Source organism: Leopardus geoffroyi, chromosome B2, assembly GCF_018350155.1.
Source record: "Leopardus geoffroyi isolate Oge1 chromosome B2, O.geoffroyi_Oge1_pat1.0, whole genome shotgun sequence".
NCBI classification, from domain to species: Eukaryota; Metazoa; Chordata; class Mammalia; order Carnivora; family Felidae; genus Leopardus; species Leopardus geoffroyi.
Window position 1 is genome coordinate 3,905,270 of NC_059332.1, and position 13,871 is coordinate 3,919,140.

The following is a 13,871-nucleotide window of genomic DNA, read 5'->3' on the forward strand; positions in this document are numbered from 1 at the left end:
CTAAGTGGACCAAGGGCAGGAATTACAGGAGATGGTCAGGAGCTCCTAGAAACTCACATAACTAAATGTTCTCTTTTATTAAAGCCCAACCAGGTAACAATGAATCTGTGGAAGCTCTTCAGAGAATTGCACTACAAATGAGACGCCCTGGAGGGGGCGCCTGGGTGGTTCTGTCGGTTAAGCTCCGACTTCCGCCCATGTCAGGATCTCCGGGTTCTCGAGTTCGGGCCTCGGCAGGCCCTGTGCTGACAGCTCGGAGCCAGGAGGAGCCGGTTTCATTCTGGGGTGTCCCTCTGCCTCCCCACCACTCGCCCGGTCTCAAAAATAAACATTAAACAACTTCCTGGAGAACTCAAAGCCAATTAAAAGCTTACTTTGTCCTCAATTTCTTGTATGCACGTCAAACTGGTCTAAGTTGTGAATAACTATATCTATATTCAACAAGCCGCCACGTGAATGACAAATCACTTAATTGAGCGGACTGGGAGAAAGGGATATGCAACGCTCAGATACCGAACATGAAAAACATCCGTAAAAGACTATTTCCATAGTGGCTCAATTACACCAAGCAATTAAAAGTTACAGGTACTTTTAAGAGAAAGTGTGGGTGGCTCTGAAAAGAGCCTTTTTCAACCAGAAGCCGGCATTACGCCCGCTCCCCGCGGATGCGGCGCGCCAGCTGGATGTCCTTGGGCATGATGGTGACGCGCTTGGCGTGGATGGCGCACAGGTTGGTGTCCTCGAAGAGCCCCACCAGGTAGGCCTCGCACGCCTCCTGCAGCGCCATCACGGCCGAGCTCTGGAAGCGCAGGTCGGTCTTGAAGTCCTGCGCGATCTCGCGCACCAGCCGCTGGAACGGCAGCTTGCGGATCAGCAGCTCGGTGGACTTCTGGTAGCGGCGGATCTCGCGCAGGGCCACCGTGCCGGGCCGGTAGCGGTGCGGCTTCTTGACGCCGCCGGTGGCCGGCGCGCTCTTGCGGGCCGCCTTGGTGGCCAGCTGCTTGCGCGGGGCCTTGCCGCCCGTCGACTTGCGCGCCGTCTGCTTCGTACGAGCCATCTGAAACAGTTAAGAACACACACAACCTGGTGGGCAAGGGCGAAGTTCCCCTTATATACAGTAAGAAGCATTCTGATTGGTCTTGTCATTTTTCAAAAGAACCGCGCGATAAAACCATTGGTCGAAGGGTAGATGAATCACTGGAGAGCCTGATTGGATGAATCACCCCTCATCCCTCTTTTCTGCGTCCGGGTTCTGTTTTATCCTTTCACTGAGTACAGCGTGAAAAGCGAGGATTTCACCATGCGAAACGTAACTTTTGGTTCAGTAAACCTAAGTGGGACCTGAGATTCTCAATTCCTGACAGGCTCGAATGTCACCAACCTGCTTGGCTGAACACTTCTCTGAGTGCGATTGTCTTGTCTCCTTCTCCCCTAGACGGCTGGATTATTTTAAAGTAAACCTCGGGTCTCTTGGACTGCCACTTCCTAGGTCTTTGGTCATTATACCTCCCTTAATGCAGTTTCCTGTGTGAAACTACATGGCAGGGTCTCTGAATGGACCTGGAAGATAGCAGGTAAAGCACTTGGTCTGGTGATACTAGATTCACACTACACTGGACAGCAACAAATGATCCCGGACTTGGTTTGATACGATGGGTTTTCCTTAAATTGAAAATTTGAAAATCCCGCGCGGCTTTCTTATTGGCCAAACGCAACTTTCCATTCTGCTTGTTATGCTTACATTTGAGCCCCTTATTTTTTGTAGGTCAGTTCCATCTGGCATATAAAGTTGAGTGGGGGTTTTTTGTTTTGGTTTTTGAACAAGGTTTTGACGTTACCTTGTCTTTTACAGATTCAGGACTGATTCTACCAACGTAACAGGCTGGTTACTAGCCTTTCATGTGAAAATATGGATGGCTCTGAAAAGAGCCTTTGATTAGCTGTAGAAAAGCGGAAGATCCGTGGTGTTCTGGGCTAGACTTTACTTGCTCTTAGCCTTGTGGTGGCTCTCGGTCTTCTTGGGCAGCAGCACGGCCTGGATGTTGGGCAGGACGCCGCCCTGCGCGATGGTGACGCGGCCCAGCAGCTTGTTGAGCTCCTCGTCGTTGCGGATGGCCAGCTGCAGGTGGCGCGGGATGATGCGCGTCTTCTTGTTGTCGCGGGCCGCGTTGCCCGCCAGCTCCAGGATCTCGGCCGTCAGGTACTCCAGCACGGCCGCCAGGTACACCGGCGCGCCGGCCCCCACCCGCTCGGCGTAGTTGCCCTTGCGGAGCAGGCGGTGGACGCGGCCCACCGGGAACTGCAGCCCGGCCCGCGACGAACGGGTCTTGGCCTTGGCGCGAGCCTTGCCGCCCTGTTTGCCGCGTCCAGACATATCAAGGGAGACTAATTCACCAGCTAAAGCTCCGCGAAATACAAAGAGACGAACTTAGCGGCTCAGGGAAATTAAAAAAAAAAAAAAAAAAAAAAAAAAAAAAAAAAAAGTTCTTTTATAGGCAGAGCGGGGATGAGCCAATACGCCTTCCCATTGGTCAAAGTATGTTTGCCTGTGTATCCAATAGGAAGAGAAACTGTGTATCCCTCATTTGCATAAACCCCTCCCCTTGATGAAAGTGTTCTGCTTTTATCCAATCAGAAGTGATAATTCTTGAACCTTCATTTGCATTGAAGAACTATAAAAGAATGGGCTCTGGACCCCTCACAACACTAATCTTTGTTGTGGTGAGTGCGATTAGCATTTCTACAGCTCTTAGAAAAAAACCATGCCTGAGCCCTCCAAATCTGCTCCTGCCCCGAAGAAGGGCTCCAAGAAAGCCATCACTAAGGCGCAGAAGAAGGATGGCAAGAAGCGCAAGCGCAGCCGCAAGGAGAGCTATTCCATCTACGTGTACAAGGTGCTGAAGCAGGTGCACCCCGACACCGGCATCTCGTCCAAGGCCATGGGCATCATGAACTCGTTCGTCAACGACATCTTCGAGCGCATCGCGGGCGAGGCGTCGCGCCTGGCGCATTACAACAAGCGCTCGACCATCACGTCCCGGGAGATCCAGACGGCCGTGCGCCTGCTGCTGCCCGGGGAGCTGGCCAAGCACGCCGTGTCCGAGGGCACCAAGGCTGTCACCAAGTACACCAGCTCCAAGTGAGTGCTGGGAGGCACGATCCAACCCAAAGGCTCTTTTCAGAGCCACCCACTTTATCAAAGGAGAGCTATAACTGCCATTCCGTGGCTGAGCAATTGCAAGCTTGGGCTACAGTCTTAAGGAATCTACTGAAATGGTGATCCGTAGGGGCATTTTTAGAGCCAAGCATGCGTTTGGATGGTCACTAACTAGGCTCTCAGCGAAATAAACTACTGTGGCGCAATGGCTGTGCTGCAAAGCGCCACTTCACCTGTAAGGTTTTTTTCAGCCCACGTTTCGTTTTCCCCCAAACTCGGAATCCTTGGAAGTGCTCACTCCTTTCCCTGTGCCTGCACGTTTCTAAAGGAGACGGGAGTTTCCCTGCTAGGTAAAGAAGTGACTACAGCATTTCAAAATAGGGACCGTCCGCGGATCACTATTCCATGCTGCCCTATTGGGAGGAGGAGAGGTCCAGGTACTAGAAAGAGCCGGTAGGCGCACGTATTCCCGGAGCCTCAACTCCCCAGGACCTAAAGCATTAGGTAAACAGCGGAGTCACCCGTGGTTCCCGTGGGTATCCGTGGGGTATACCTCAAGCTCTCTGCGCACACATTAAATGAAATTACTCTAGTTTCTCATTAGAATTGTTTACCGATGGCAACAGCTGATCTAAAGCCGTTTCAGTTTTTCTTGCAGGTGGGAAACCCGGGCTCCTATTTCCTGTGTCACTGGTTTCTCTGGAATGCCACCAGAAGGGCGGGAAGCACGGCCCTGCAGCTCTAGGAAGGACAAAGAGTTTGAATTTCCCGCGCTTCCCCTTCGCGGCACCTCGTTGGCTGGCCGGGAGGGCCCCGCAGAGGCTGGTATGCGGGTTGTTCTTAGTAAACCTTTTTCAAAAAACTGGGACTCCAAAAATGATGCTCAGAAGACAGTAATGATCTTGGTGGAGGAAGAGGAGATATTTGGGCAGGTCTGGGTCCCGGTTTGAGGGGGGCGGTGTCAGATTGGGTAGGACTGAGCTGTTGACTGCCTGTGAAAAGGGGAGGGAAAGAATATTTTTCATCGGTTTACGAACACTACGTAAGGGCGATCTACAACAGTGTCCTTTGGATGAAGAAGTCAAATTTGAAGTAGGATTTCTTTAGTTTCTTTTTTTTAAGGACCCCTTTAAAATGAAAAGTTAAATTTAAATTCTCTTTTCCCAGACACCACGCCAGTAGACTGCTGTGTATTTACTGTCTCAGCAGAGGCAACATATAGCTGTGAAAGAGACCCCTGTCTTTAACATTCATTCTTATAAAAAGACATCTCCCCTCACCCCTCCCAGGCCCTTTTTCTTTTCTCTTCTCTTCTTTTCTTTTCTCTTCTTTTTGTTTCGTTTCTTTCTGTTTCTTCTCTTTTCTTTTCTTTTCTTCTCTTCTCTTTTCCTTTCCTTTCCTTTTTCTTTCCTTTTGTGGTTTTTTTTTTTTTTTTTTTATCTTTTTCTTTTTCTAATTATCAAACTCCGGCTACAGTTTTAAGAATCACTGACACTTATGTTCTTCCCCTGGAGAGGTGAGATCTGGATGGTAATATTATTTCCTATCCTTTTCAAAATGATCTTTTCAAAATGATCAGATTATTTTCTCCCCATCTTGTCCTTCAAAACTTTTGCCTGCCTGCTTGCTTTGGTCCCTTTCTTCTCTCTCTCCTCCTCTCCCTCCTGCTTCCCTTCCTTCCTGATATTTGATGCTTTACCTAAAGCTTTACCCTTAATTGAGGAGTTCAAACTAAACCCCAAGCCTCCTAGACTCAGACCTAGGCCTTTTTGCCATCTCTCCTGGATACCTGGCTGATCTGTAACAAGTGAACGAGAATTTTTTAAAAAATCGATGCCCGGACCCTGTGGTAGGACCTCAGATCTATAGTGGGAGTGCGGAGAAACCAGAAAAATTTTTTTTATAAAATCTCCCCAGTTGTATCTGATAAAGCACCAACTTTGGACACAGCAAGGCCAGCAGTCAAGCCATCAGAGTTAAATTCTAGAAGGGTTTATACACCCCCTTGCTTAATAAAACACCCACATTTTCTTCAGAGAGGCAGTCTCTGAGTAACAAAGCAAACGAGCAAAAAATAACCTGTCTTACCTTCCTGATTCTCCTTTCAGTCATGGAAAGTTTTTCCTACCTTCCGGTCCAACAAAGGTGACCTGGAGACAGGAAGAGCTGAATTTGTAGGGGAGAAACACTTTCTGGACCCCCTGTTATCTGTTTGTGGACCCTTCTTCTCTTTTCCAAATTCTCATCCTCCCTCCAAATGAAAGGTCTCCCAACCCCCTCTGTCTGCCCTTCAACCATTCAAAATAATTTCAAATAGACAAATAAAAATCTACTGTAATTCCATTACCCGGGACATTTTTGCCCTCAATCTTCCGGAAGTTTTACTTTGTGCAAGTCTATATGGACAGGTGTATAAATGTAATGCAAGTGAGAGCATACCTTCTGCTATCCTTTTAAATTAATAGAGATCTTGTTGCCGGGTAAACTGGGAAAACTCGGGCCCTGAGGCCTCGACTGAGCCGGTCCCAAAGGAGTCGCCAAAGGTTATTGGTCTTGTCAGGAGAAAGAATCCAAAGACAGACACAGAACACAGCGGACAAGGGACACAAGTGGGAGAGTTTGTGGAAGTGAAAAGTACACTCTTGAGATAGGAGAAGGAGAAAGCTCCAGAGAGACAGCCAGCTGCCTCCCTGGGGTTCAGATTTCTTTCTTTTATCCTAGGTGTTAACTAGGATGTTCACTAGGGATGAAAAGCAGGGTTTTAGGCCTTTTTTTCCTAATTTGCTCAGGGGCTTTCTGTCACAGCGCCGCCATTTTGGGCCTGTCTGGTGTGACGGGCCTCTCACTTTCCAGATAGCTGGCCAGGACTTCCTCATTGCTGACCTCCAGGCATCCTGTTGCAATGTAACTAACTGCCTACTCTAACAATACCAGAAGGAGAGCTATTGTCAGGCATACCTGTTTTTTTTTTTTTTTTTTTTTTTTTTAATCTGAAAGGTTTTTCTGCCAGGCAGAGCAAACATCTGATTAACCAAACATCTACGCTTACCTTTCTGTGCATTGCCCCCTCCCCTTTGAAGCCCCAGGCCCCTATCCCATTTCTTAGCTCAGGATGGCCTACAAGCCTCAATTGCCTGACGGCCTTTGTGAGGACGTTTTGGAGTGAAGGGGGAAGGGGGGTTCGGAGCCAACGGCCAAGCAAGAATTCTTGAAGACTTCTTTGGTGCAAAAAGGTGATTTTATTAAAGCAGGGGGACAGGACGGGTAGGCAGAAAGAGCTGCCCTGGGGCTGTGAAGAGTGACTGATTATATACCCTCAGGCTGGGGCGGGGTGGGGTTAGGGGTAGAGTGTATCTCTAAGGAATTTTGGAAGCAAAGTTTCTAGGACCTTGAGGGAGTAGCTGTTGTTAGAAAAATGTCATTTATTACCGTTTAGTGAAACCTCAGTCATGAGACCTTCAGATGTATATCAGGGCCCATAAGCTGAGAATATAATTGCCAACATATACTTGGGGGTTAAAGATAAAGGAGGTTTGCAAAGGAATTTTTATGTGTTTCAGGAGACTTACAGGATCTTGGGGGGTCGGGGTAATGTTAAGCTAAGGCTCTCTTTTGCCCCCAGCAAAGTGTGATCATTGAGGCAGCTGAGCTCCCAGAGGGAGGTCGCTCTGCCGGTTTCAAGGGCTTGTCAATGGGGTGTAGACAGTAAGGAAATTTAATTTTTCATTTGCCTTAGTTTCCCCCATCACCATGGCAAGCACTTAAACCCCCTTCCATCTTGATGAGGGTGATATTAGGGCTCCAGAAAATGGAGCCTATAGGTGTCTGGGAATTAGGCTGTGGATAAGATTGCCTTTTTCTTGCAGTTTACTAAGTAAGCTCTCCATAAACTGAAGGAGATTCCTGTCCTGCAGGACTGTAATCTCCACGAGTCAACCTGTTTATATATAATTATCTGAAATATTTCCTCTCTATATATTGAGAACCACATCAGATAATATTAGAAATTTAGCCTCTAAACATACTGTAGAAGATTCAAGAGAATTGTGTTTACCCATATTTCTTTTTGTTGTTCTTCCTTGTTAATGTTCCAAAAATATTATGTCATTTCTTTCTTTTTTTTTTTCCCCCAAAACTCCCTTCTGCCATTCTTCTATGGCTAGATAACACTGGCAGCAAATTCTCATGCTTTACTTTATCTGAGAATGACTCTATTTCCCTGCTAATTTCTCAAGGACGTGAAATTCGGAGGGGCAGCATCAGTTCTTTCCTTTTAGCTCTTAAAAATATGTGACCCTTCCCCAAAGGATGGCACCTTGAAATGTGCCTTCCTTTGGGTATGTGGTGACCCTTAAACATATGTGACCCTTCCTTTGGGTATGTGGTTTCTGATGACAAATCTACCATTTGAGTTGATTTTTCCCTTTTCCATGGGTTTTGTTTCTCTTGCTGTGTGTGTGTCTGTGTGTGTGTCTATTTTTGTCTTTAATTTTCATAGGTTTGGGTTTATTCCACTTGGGGTTTGTGGAGCTTCCTAAATCTGTAGGTTTATGTCTTTTGTCAAATTTAGAAATTTTTGGTTATTATTTCTTCAAATATACTTTTCCAACACCACCCTCTTTTCTCCTCTCCTTTTGGTCCTCTGAAGACAAGAATGTTACATCTTTTGTCATCGTTCTACATGTCTCTGATGTTCATTTCTCTCCCCAGTCTATTCTCTCTCCGTTGTTCAAATTGGGCAATTTCTATTTTTCAATCTTCAGATTCACTGTTTTGTCCCTATCTTCTCCATTCTGCCGTTGACCCCATCCATGACCCCATCCACGGAGCTTGTTATTCCAGGCATTGTATTTTTCAGTTCTAAAACTTGAATTGGGTTCTTCTTTTATTTCTATGCTGAGGCTTTCCCATCTTTCACTTGTTTCACGTGTGTCTGTTATTGCTCATTGAAGTATTTTTACGATGGTTGCTTTAAAATCCTAGGTGGATAGTTCCAACATGCCGAGAGGGGAGAAGTGCCCCATCGTGGCCAAGTAAGGGTGGAAGTCCAGGATCCCCATGTGGCCTCTGATGGAGTTTGAAGTGGGGTTCATGAGCAAACGGCCAAGAAAGAATTCTTGAGATGTCTTCAGCACAAAAAGGCAACTTTAGGAAAGCACGAGGACAGGACCGGTGGGCAGGAAGAGCTGCACGGGGGGTTGGGAGGAGCGACTGATTACACACTTGCAAGTTTCACAGTAAGTCTCCAAGGAATTTCTGGATGCTGAAAGCAGGGTCTCACAGGACCATTCAGCTATTGTCCAGACCAGGTTGCTTTTAGTTTTTAAGGAAGTGTAAACAGTAAGGCATCAAGGCAGCCATGAACTTCTTGAGGGGTGTTACACCTGCAGGTGTCTGACATCCAGCAGTGGGCTGCAGGCTATAAGGGAATGGAAGTTAAGCTACATTTTTCTTGCCTTTGTGTCCCACGTCAGCCTCCACGGAAACCTTATAGGTGGGGAGTGGGGTGGGGGGGAGATGCAGGATGTTTTCCATGGTGTTTGGCTGGAGGAGAGTAGTTACTTCTTAAGTTCTCCACTTTCTAGGTGGACCTTTGGTCTTTTGGCTAGAGATGACAGGGTTTTCTGGTTTTGTGTCTTTATTGTTGTTTGTTTGCCTTCCTTGGCATTTCTAGATTGCCAGCTTCTTCAGCACCACGTCCAGGATAGATGAGGTAAAAAGAAAACCCAGGGAACACACAATATCTTGTTCCTCAACTTTCAAGGTCACTTAGCCAGCCTACCTTTTTGACACCCTTTCGCGGTCTTACGTTTAACGTACATGGGAGGTCCCGGGTTGCTAGTTGTACTTCGCAGAAAGAATAGAGGGAGAAATGTGTTTTACTTCACCTTGGTCCAGAAATAGAAGTTTTTATGCTTTTGAAAAATTTTTATACATTGCTTCTGTGTGACATAAGAGAGGTTTCCAGCTACTATTTTCAAACTTATTTCCACAAAGAACACATCCTGCGTGTTAAATAGATATTTACACTTAGTAGATTAAAAAAAAAAATTGAATATAATCATTCTCTTTTTAAAAAGTGGCTTTTGGAGGACTGGAGATGACTGGCTTGATAAGAATTCTGTCAGATGAGTACAACGTACAGATCCGGATCAAGTCAACTTGAGCTTTCTTTCAAGATTTCTGGTCATTGTTAGGTTCTTTTTTAAAATGAGGGATCCTTATGCCTCCTGTCTGTAACCAGTGTTCTATAATGTGTGTAATGTAAACAACAGGTGGCCCTCAGGAGAAATTAATGAATTAAAAGCACTTACAGCTGTAACTCTTGCCGTGCTCAGGTGAGTGACAGTCTACTCTAGGACATACTCTTGCAAATGCTTCCATTTGTCGGGGAAGAACAACTTGTCTCTACACTCATAGGGTCTCCAACTCGGTCTAGGAATTCAACTGACATAGACAAATTAATGGGATAAAAGCCTACAAGTTATAATTATTACTTTTTGTTTACATGCACATGGGAGTTTTCACAAGAAAAACGAAAATCCAAAGAAGCTCTAAGAAGGTAATGCTTCTATACTGTGTTGGACAAAGAAGGGTAACTTAAGAAAATGTCACCGGCGAAGGAGCTGGGACTAGGGGAGTTAACTGGGAGATGATGTTTGTTTGCACAGATTTCTCTAAGCCTCAACTTCCTGTCCTTTGCGAGAAGAATGACTCTTTGCTTCCGGTAGAGGGAGGACTTCTTTAAGGAAAAGAAGGTAGACACTGAGACTGTCCTTGCTGTTGCTCTTTTCTTTTAACTCAAACTACGCAATGTGCCAGAGCAGCATATTTTGGGATGGCATGTTCTGGACTTCATCAACAGTAACCTCAATGTCGGCTAGTTTTTCTCAAGGGTATTTAAGGCACGTTATACTTTTTTTTATTTGTATCGAGCAAAGAACAGACATTTACTTCCTTTCATTGTCATACAAAACAATATGCATCAAAGTGTCCTCTCCAGGCAGTAGAGTTGTTACTGAGGAAATTACTTGCCTCTCACATTTTTGTGGAAGCGTTTACCCCCACCGTCTCTCTCCCCAACATCTGCCCTGCACGTTATGTTTCAGTCAAATGCCTAGAATTTGCCAATTTTGAGAACGTGCTGATAGGGTTTCATCAAGCTGTTCTACTGTTGCAGACAGTTGTAGTGTTGTGTTTGCTGACTTGCGCGACGCAGGGTCACCTAGATGACCGGAAGCCTTCTTCTCATCCCCGATCCGATGGAGTATGGATTCCTGATGCTGTGAATGTGTGCACTCCAGCTTCTATCCTGCGGTTTTGAAACAGGCCTTAATCTTGCCTCCTATTTTACCTAGCACTCTACATACCCCTTCCTCCATCCAAAGTGACCTACTTTATTCAGGAAATTCGAACAGTCCTACCTCTGGCCCTTGGCTCCTGACATTCCCTTGGCTTTGGATGCACGTGGGCTTTTATGGGACCATTTACTCTTCCTGCTTGGCTAGCTTCTTCACCCCTTTCAGGTTTGAACTCAAACCTGAAACTCATACCCGAACTCATACCCTCCTGGTGAGGCTCTCCCTGACCATCCCCGTGTGTCTCAGATATGCCCTTTTCCTACTTTGTCTCCATGCCGCTCGTCACCAAAAACCGCACTGTCCTCTTCTCTGCATTTAGCCCATTGTGCACCTCGCCACGCTAGGAGGGCGTCACCACAAGGGTACAGTTTTCCATCTGCCATGGACACTGCCATGTTCCGTGGACCTGGAACTCTCTGGCATTTAGTCGGTATTCAGTGAGTATGCGTGGAATGAATGCTGAATACTCACCTCCCTCATGAACTCTCTTGACCCTTCTGATTCGCAGTGATTACCCCTCTCTGCCACCCATTCTCATATTCCTGATTGCTTACACCTTCATTTTTGGAGGCAGAATACCCTGTACTATTTAATCTTCAGACATACAGTCCTTCTCTTTTCAAAAAGTGTCAAGTCTTTGAGGCAGGATTTGAGACCTTCTGTATCTTCATCTTGCAAAGACATTGAGCCAGTGGTGGTTGTTTACTGCTGTCATTGACACTGAAGATAATGGTGAAAAATTAAAAGGAGAGTGAATATTGTCAAGAGAAAGAGTCCTAAGTGTCTGAAGACTTAAGAGAAGGCGAAAAAGAAATGGAAGATGCACATCTTGACTCTCCTGCCTGGTTCCCTGGATCAAAGGATGCTTCTCTGACCGTTGGCTTATGAGCAGATTTTTCTCCCACATAGGTTCGTGTTCCTTTTACCATCCTATTTGGGACTCAGAAGACCTTTAGGCTTGAGTCTGCAAAAATTCCTGAAATTACTGTTCACCTTCCTCTGGGCCCCATCAAGGTCTATCTTCTGGACCATAAGAGGAAAAACACCAAGATTCCTCCCGGCAATGTCTCTCGATGTTACTATATTCCTTGACATGAGCGCTAAGACCAGGCAAAGACTGCAGTCATATTAACACCGCATTTATAATACATCATCTTTTTTGTGTATTTCAGTGTTGTGGGGCATTTGTTCCCTCATTTCCTAAAGGTCCCAAGACTTCTTGTGTTTGCGTTTCAATGTTTCGGCCCTCTAACCACGAGGGGTGCAGTACGCTATGGATATGGAGGATGACAGAAGAATTTTCTGAACCAACCAAGTGTTGTAGCCAAGTGAAAAAATGGAGAAGGTAGGAGTTGGGAATGGCAATGGGGGCGATGAGTTTCCCAACCAGGAGTTTGGAGTCCTTGGTCCTGACGCAGTTTTGGAGTGGTGGCGGGGTCCAGAGCTGATGGCCAAAAAAGAATTCTTGAGTCGCCTTTGGTGTAAAAAGGTGGTAGTATTAAAGCACGGGGACAGGACCCGGGGGCAGAAAGAGTTACACTGGGGTTGTGATGGGTGACTGATCATATACCTTCAGGTTGGGAGGGCGTTAGGGATAGCATAAGTCTCTAAGGAGTTTTGGAAGCAGGGTTTCCAGGACCTCGAGAGGCTAACTGCTGTTAGCAAAAGGTCATTTATTACTGTTTAGTAAAACCTCAGTCAGGAGACCCTTCAGATGTTTATTAGTGGGCTTGGAGCATAAGCTTGGAGTATAAGCATAAGCTTGGAGTATGAGTGCCAACATGTATCTTGTGATGGTAGAGATAAAGGAAGTTTTCAAAGGAATTCTTATATGTTAAAGTAGACTTACAGGATCCTGGGGGGGTAGGGTGAATGTTAAGATAAGATTACCTTTTGCTCTTAACAAAGTGTCATCATCCAGGCAGCTGAGCTCCTAGAGGAATGTCACCCTGCCTATGGCAAAGGCTGTAGGCAGAAAGGACAGTTAGTTTTCCATTTGCCTCTGGTTCCCACATCCGTCTCATTAACTCAGTGTGAGCCGGTAGAGACAAAGACACAAAAAACTCACAATCGGGGTCTCTAAGTTTTGCAATCTCTAAAATGAAAACAGTACTCTACCTACCTTCAAGGTGATCCCATAAGACCTCATGTGTAAGATAATGATTTAAACAAAAGACCTACTGTCTTGAGTCAGGTAGAGGATGGGCCAGTTCTTGCCTTTAGTTTTCATTGTTCAGACACTTTTCATTGTTCAGACAGTGTTAAGGCTTGGGCTCTGACAAAGAATTGTTTCCTTTCTTTCTGTTACTTTGTGAGGTCCAAAGACTTAAAGCAACTGCTGGCACAGATGTACTTTTTAAATGTAAACTATTTTAGAAATTGTTCTGTTTATTCCTTTCCAGAAACAGTCACAATCCTGGAAAAGGAAAAAACAGCCAAAAGACAGAGCAATGAGGACAATCATTCCTGCTTCGGATTGGATTTTAAATTCGTATTGTTCAGAAAATCAAATTGTTTCAATTATTAGTGCTAACGTAAAAGCTCTTCACGCCAGATTACAGTGGAGTATTCAAAAACCTCCCGCTAGGTGGAGGGCTTTTATGCAAATGAGGGATGCTGATTTTGCTTTTTCATTGGTTACATGAAAAGAGCCAATGGGAGACTTGTATTCAGCATACCTGCCGTTAGTATAAATACTTCCCTTGCTCTCAGTCTAGCTCTATACTGCTTGCGTTTTCTTTTGAAGGCGTTTGCTTTCTTCTCTTCTGGTGATGTCTGGACGTGGAAAGCAGGGTGGCAAGGCTCGCGCCAAGGCCAAGACGCGCTCGTCGCGGGCCGGGCTGCAGTTCCCGGTCGGCCGCGTCCACCGCTTGCTTCGCAAGGGCAACTACTCCGAAAGGGTCGGGGCCGGGGCGCCGGTGTACCTGGCGGCCGTGCTGGAGTACCTGACGGCCGAGATCCTGGAGCTGGCGGGCAACGCGGCCCGCGACAACAAGAAGACGCGCATCATCCCGCGCCACCTGCAGCTGGCCATCCGCAACGACGAGGAGCTCAACAAGCTGCTGGGCCGCGTCACCATCGCGCAGGGCGGCGTCCTGCCCAACATCCAGGCCGTGCTGCTGCCCAAGAAGACCGAGAGCCACCACAAGGCCAAGGGCAAATAAGCTGATGACTTTTTTTTACACAGGCTTTTTTCCTGATCAAGAGAAAGTCCGCTTAGCTACTTAAAAAGGCTCTTTTAAGAGCCACCCACAGTTTCCTTTGAAAGAGCTGTGCTTTGAACTATTAGCGTTTAAAGACATGGGAGGTGAAATGTCACAATTACACCTGGAAGGCTTTGCCCCCACAGAAAT

The 13,871-nt window shown here is 46.3% G+C and overlaps 4 protein-coding genes across 4 annotated transcripts; 2 read left to right on the forward strand and 2 right to left on the reverse strand.

The window, feature by feature from the left end:
• Positions 1-602: 602 nt before the first annotated feature.
• Positions 603-1,067, reverse strand: LOC123609468 (histone H3.1). Its single transcript, XM_045500543.1, has one exon. It carries the CDS (start codon positions 1,055-1,057, stop codon positions 647-649), a length of 411 nt encoding a protein of 136 aa, XP_045356499.1. The 5' UTR covers positions 1,058-1,067; the 3' UTR covers positions 603-646.
• A 749-nt stretch (positions 1,068-1,816) lies between these two features.
• On the reverse strand, positions 1,817-2,424 carry LOC123609476 (histone H2A type 1-H-like). Its single transcript, XM_045500552.1, has one exon. The coding sequence runs from the start codon at positions 2,372-2,374 to the stop codon at positions 1,982-1,984; it is 393 nt and encodes a 130-aa protein (XP_045356508.1). The 5' UTR covers positions 2,375-2,424; the 3' UTR covers positions 1,817-1,981.
• Positions 2,425-2,727: 303 nt separating this feature from the next.
• LOC123609495 (histone H2B type 1-B) lies at positions 2,728-3,366 on the forward strand. Its single transcript, XM_045500575.1, has one exon. The coding sequence runs from the start codon at positions 2,763-2,765 to the stop codon at positions 3,141-3,143; it is 381 nt and encodes a 126-aa protein (XP_045356531.1). The 5' UTR covers positions 2,728-2,762; the 3' UTR covers positions 3,144-3,366.
• A 9,836-nt stretch (positions 3,367-13,202) lies between these two features.
• Positions 13,203-13,770, forward strand: LOC123609470 (histone H2A type 1-B). Its single transcript, XM_045500545.1, has one exon. The coding sequence runs from the start codon at positions 13,290-13,292 to the stop codon at positions 13,680-13,682; it is 393 nt and encodes a 130-aa protein (XP_045356501.1). The 5' UTR covers positions 13,203-13,289; the 3' UTR covers positions 13,683-13,770.
• Positions 13,771-13,871: the final 101 nt, after the last annotated feature.

Coding starts and splice junctions, on each gene's coding strand:
- LOC123609468 (XM_045500543.1), bottom strand. CDS start 1,057: ATGGCTCGTACGAAGCAGACGGCGCGCAAGTCGACGGGCGGCAAGGCC.
- LOC123609476 (XM_045500552.1), bottom strand. CDS start 2,374: ATGTCTGGACGCGGCAAACAGGGCGGCAAGGCTCGCGCCAAGGCCAAG.
- LOC123609470 (XM_045500545.1), top strand. CDS start 13,290: ATGTCTGGACGTGGAAAGCAGGGTGGCAAGGCTCGCGCCAAGGCCAAG.
- LOC123609495 (XM_045500575.1), top strand. CDS start 2,763: ATGCCTGAGCCCTCCAAATCTGCTCCTGCCCCGAAGAAGGGCTCCAAG.